The sequence below is a fragment of the Mus caroli genome, chromosome 15, assembly GCF_900094665.2.
Source record: "Mus caroli chromosome 15, CAROLI_EIJ_v1.1, whole genome shotgun sequence".
NCBI lineage: Eukaryota > Metazoa > Chordata > Mammalia > Rodentia > Muridae > Mus > Mus caroli.
In genome coordinates, this window is record NC_034584.1 from 89,650,233 (window position 1) to 89,654,933 (window position 4,701).

The window sequence follows — 4,701 nt, forward strand, 5'->3', positions numbered from 1 at the left end:
GGGGACCTGAGCCTCCTGGGAGACCCAGTGGCCACCAGGCCTGACAGTTTGTTCTATTTTTGTGCCCCAGCAGAATTAGCAGTGGAAACTTGTGAACCTCTGGGACAGTTGCATATTGTTCTCTGGCTGTTAGTGTGGGACACCACCATCCTAGATTTTTCAGCTGACATTTGTCTGTGCTCCCAATCTTCCCTGTCTCTAAGTCTGGAGTAATCCTGTGGTGGAAGTAGGACCCAAACAAGGACCAGGGCTCTCACCAAGGATGGGTTTTGTGATACTGTGGTTCTGTACGTGAATAGGAGAATGGGTCAGATGGGAGAACAGGAGCTTGGATTCAAACAGAGTCAGGAGGCTCTGTTTCTTGGGTGACTCTGCTACTTATTTTCTATGTATTGTCAATATAACTGCTGAACTGAGAGACAGTGAAGTGCCGGCTTTAGCAGTGACCTGCCGTTCACCAGCCATTGTTCTGGTCTCCCCACCATCCAAGATGGGGTAGGCTTTCAGACAGATGTTCCTTGATTGGGAGAACCTACAGTCTTGAGTGGTCCTGTTTCTCATCAATTAGCACAGCCTTACTTCAGGGCATCAGCATCCTTGGGGTTCCTACCACCTGGCTGCCTTGCTCTCTAGGAGTGACAGCTGCTAGCATCACTATCCAAGCATCCATTGCTATCTCTATTCCCAAATAACTTCCAAGGGCAACAATGATCATAACACTTATTATAGAATCACTAATTATTAAATGGCATGTCTGTCCCTCCTGGAAGGGGGGTCGGGGGCAGTTCCCTCAGTGGCCATTAGTGCCCTATTTAAGAACCAGATTTGTAAACTGAGGGAGGACCCTGACCCTCATTTCTTTCTTTCTGCTTCTCAGTGCAGATTCAACTATGAGTCGGAGGACATCAGTTGTCCTAGCGAGCGCTACCTCCTGTTCAGAGAATGGGCTCACCCTCGGAGTATATACAAGAAGCAGCCCTTGGATCTTATCAGGTGAGCAGGAGAGAGTAGTCCACTGAGAAATACTCAGAGATGCCCTGAGGTATGTGCAGGGCAGCTGCCACACACCATTGCCAACCAGAGGAGCTCACCCAGCTTTGTATTACCCATAGGTTTCTCATCCCAGGGTGTCTTCTGTACCCACAGAAGATGGATCATAACTTATGTGTCTCAGTGTCTGCTCTTAAATCAGTAGTGAAACCTGCCCTGGATTTGATCCCTGGTACTGAACATAATAAGATCCAGTCCCTTCTTGCCCTGTGGTCCAATAGTCTCACTGGTCTCACAGCCCAGCTTGATTGACAGACATAGATGGGTCTTCCAGGCCTGGCTGACTCTCTCTGGAGTCATCTCATGGGCACACTCTCCTGGCCCCAGCATGACTTCAGTGGGCAGAAAGTATCAGTGTGTTCCCAACACGAATGGAAAGATTCCCTTCACTTTCAGGAAATGCCCAGGGATTAGAGACTACCTGTCAGGGACTTAGAATTCTTTTTTTGCACAGGAGTAAGTGTTATTAACTCATCGTGTGCCGTTAGATGTTATTTCGTTACCTCATAGGAAATCGTGACTGCATGGGGCTCGTGTCTCAGAACATTTCCTATTAGAAGCAGGTAGTTTGGGTGCTGTGATGTTGAAACATGCCTCTGTCCTGTGTGTCTGCTGCAGTGACATCATCCCTGTCCAATGACTTGACCTGCTTTGTGCAGGGATACTTGGCATGCAGCATCATGTGCTCCTGTTGGCATGGTTTCCTGTTTCCTCTGTCTTTGTGAAGGCGAAGGACTTGAGTGGTCCAGTTTATCGTTGGTTAGCATGGCCTCACTTCAGGGCATCAACATCCTCGGGGCTCCCACCACCTGCTGCCTTGCTGTCTCTATTCCCCAATAACCTCCGAAGGCAATAGCGATCACTCGTTAAAAATCATTTGTTAGATTAATTATCTCATAAAGACTCATTTAATTATTTCATTGGGTCCTCTATAGTCCTGCCTTGTTTAATATTATCTGGATTATTCTCACACAGGTGTACTTCTGTGAACTCTGATTACCCTGTAGATAAAATAGTATGTGGATGTAGACATGTAGACAGTTTCCCTGGGCATCCATGAGGAACTGGTATCCGGAGCCTCTGAGAATAAGGAAACCTTTTGTAAAAGGCCATCATCACCTTTACATGGCCTGTGCCCTCCCACGTACCTTAAATCATTTTTAATCACTCCTAATCCTTAGGATGGTGTAAATGACATGTATGGGGTGGATGCTCTGCTGTGCCATGTAGGGAGAAGGCAGGAAGATAAGTCTCAATATGTTCAATGCAGATGAAGTCTGCTCCAGTCCTGTGTCTTCAGGCCAGACTGGGTGCAGTCAGCATGGTAGAGCTGTGAATCTTCCCCCATCCTCACCCCTCTTGTTTTCAGTTAGCAGTTGACTGAATCCCTCGGTGTGGAACCCACAGGTGGAGGGCCAACTACATTTGAGGTTGTCATTTATGTGACATTTCTGTTTTATTAATGAGCTTCCGTAGGAAGCCAGTTGTGTAGACAGCACAACAAGCAGTAGGTTGAATGGGCTCTTATTTTCAGTAAACCAAATGCATTTGTTAACTGTTCCTGCCCCATTCTACCAGTTTCCTTTCTTTGCTTCTCCAGTTACCTCCTGAGCACTCAGGTTGATGACCTTTGCCTACAATTTCACAGAATCATCAAAGGGCGAAATTTAACCAGGCAGTGGTGGCGCACACCTTTAATCCCAGAACTTGGGAGGTAGAGGCAGGCAGATCTCTGTGAGTTCAAGGCCAGCCTGTTCTACATAGTGGGTTCTAGGATAGCCAGGGCTACATAGTGAGAGACCTTGCCTCAGAAACAGGGGGAGGGGGATTCTTTCAGTAAAAGTGAACCGAGGAAATGAGAAAAGGCTTCCAGCACACAAGCCCTTTGGCATCACTTAAGCCTCTTTTGAAGTACAGTAAGAATATGTTAAAGACAGGACAAAATGACAGGGTCTTACCTCCAGGCACCATCCCAAGCCTGCTATTTTCTGGCTGTCTAAGAGCCAGACACCAAGCTCCTGTCATACGAAAGTGTCACCTTATGCTCCTCTCATGTCCTAATTCCTCTCCATGTGGGTCCCAGCCTTCCCTTGCAGCCTGTGGCCCTGGGCTGACCTCTGACCTGGGATCTGGTCCAGCCTCCTGGGGATCTAGGCTATGCTTCTAGATGGATTCCCCATTAGATGAGAGTCTTAGTTAGGGTTTTACTGCTGTGAACAGACACCATGACCAAGGCAACTCTTGTAAGGACAACATTTAATTGGGGCTGGCTTACAGCTTCAGAGGTTCAGTTTATTATCATCAAGACAGGAGGATGACAATATCCAGGCAGGCATGGTGCAGGAGTTGCTGAGAGTTCTACATCTCGTCATCTGAAGGTGGCTAGAAGTCTGACTTTCAGGCAGCTAGGATGAGGGTCTTAAGCCCATGCCCACAGTGACACACCTACTCCAACAGGGCCACACCTTCTAATATAGTGCCATTCCCTGGGCCCAGCATATACAAACCATCACAAATGAGGCTCAAGGAGACTGGCTCAGCTCCATACTAAACCTGAAGACCCATATACATCTCCAAGCCTGGAAACACTTAAGTCCAGACCAAGACAGAACTAAAAGCAGCTCATAGAAACACATCACAGCGCTGCCCGGGCCTCCCTCACCACTCTGGCGGGAACAGTCTTTTCCTGCATCTTGTGCATCTTATTGCCTATGGTCAGGAAGAGGGCAATGTTTTGTGAGAGAGACCACCTTCACAGAACGACTCCTATTTCCCTACTGGTATTTAGTGCCCCATAGGTGTATAGGTACATTTGTGTAAAGAAGCCAGGGTCTGGATGTGGGGGTGACACCATATGGGGTCAGACATGTACCCTGTACTTGGGATAATACCTGTGTCACCATCTGTAAAGTTTGGGTTTTTCACGGCCCTTCTTGCATTTTCTCCAAGTACTCAATAGCAGCTAGCTGAACGGGCAGAAGACTCCTGCCCATTGAAGGGTCTTTCAGAACCCGTACCATGGTGCTCATCTTCACGGAGAGCAAGGGATACCCAGTGTGCCCCATCTGCAATTCTTTTTCCTTCCTTGCTTTTAAATTCACTCTGCTTCTGCTCTCTGTCCAATAGTTCAACTCGGGCACCCGCGTGGCAGTGAGCATGCTGGAAGGGTGAATGGAAGTGGATTTTTTTTCATTAAAAAACCTCCTTTACTTAAAAACCAAGCAGCCAGGCTAGGACAAAGCTGCACCGTGATGAGCTTCTAAAAATACCTTCTTTCTCCCCCTCTCTCTCTCTCCAGGAAGTATTATGGCGAGAAGATTGGAATCTACTTTGCTTGGCTGGGCTATTACACGCAGATGCTCCTCCTAGCAGCTGTGGTGGGCGTGGCCTGCTTCCTCTATGGATATCTTGATCAGGATAACTGCACTTGGAGGTAATCCCACGTTAACCCTGTCGCTACAGTAATTAGTCTGAAAGTGTTTCCAGGGTTTTAGACTGTCTGGGCAAAGAAGAACTCATTGCAAACACACACACACACACATATATATACATATATATACACATATACACACACACACATATATATACATATATATATACACATATACACACACACACATATATATACACACACACACATACACATATATA

General features: G+C 47.1%; 1 protein-coding gene across 3 annotated transcripts in view; it reads left to right on the forward strand.

Annotated features, from left to right (window-relative positions):
* Ano6 (anoctamin 6) overlaps positions 1-4,701 on the forward strand; it is a 186,218-nt gene that overhangs the window by 124,821 nt on the left and 56,696 nt on the right. For all 3 annotated transcript variants that reach the window (XM_021183694.2, XM_021183693.1, XM_029469721.1), the window contains 2 exons: positions 878-993; positions 4,349-4,483. In XM_021183694.2, the coding sequence (XP_021039353.1) occupies positions 878-993; positions 4,349-4,483 (251 nt within the window). The remainder of the gene's footprint in view (positions 1-877; positions 994-4,348; positions 4,484-4,701) is intronic.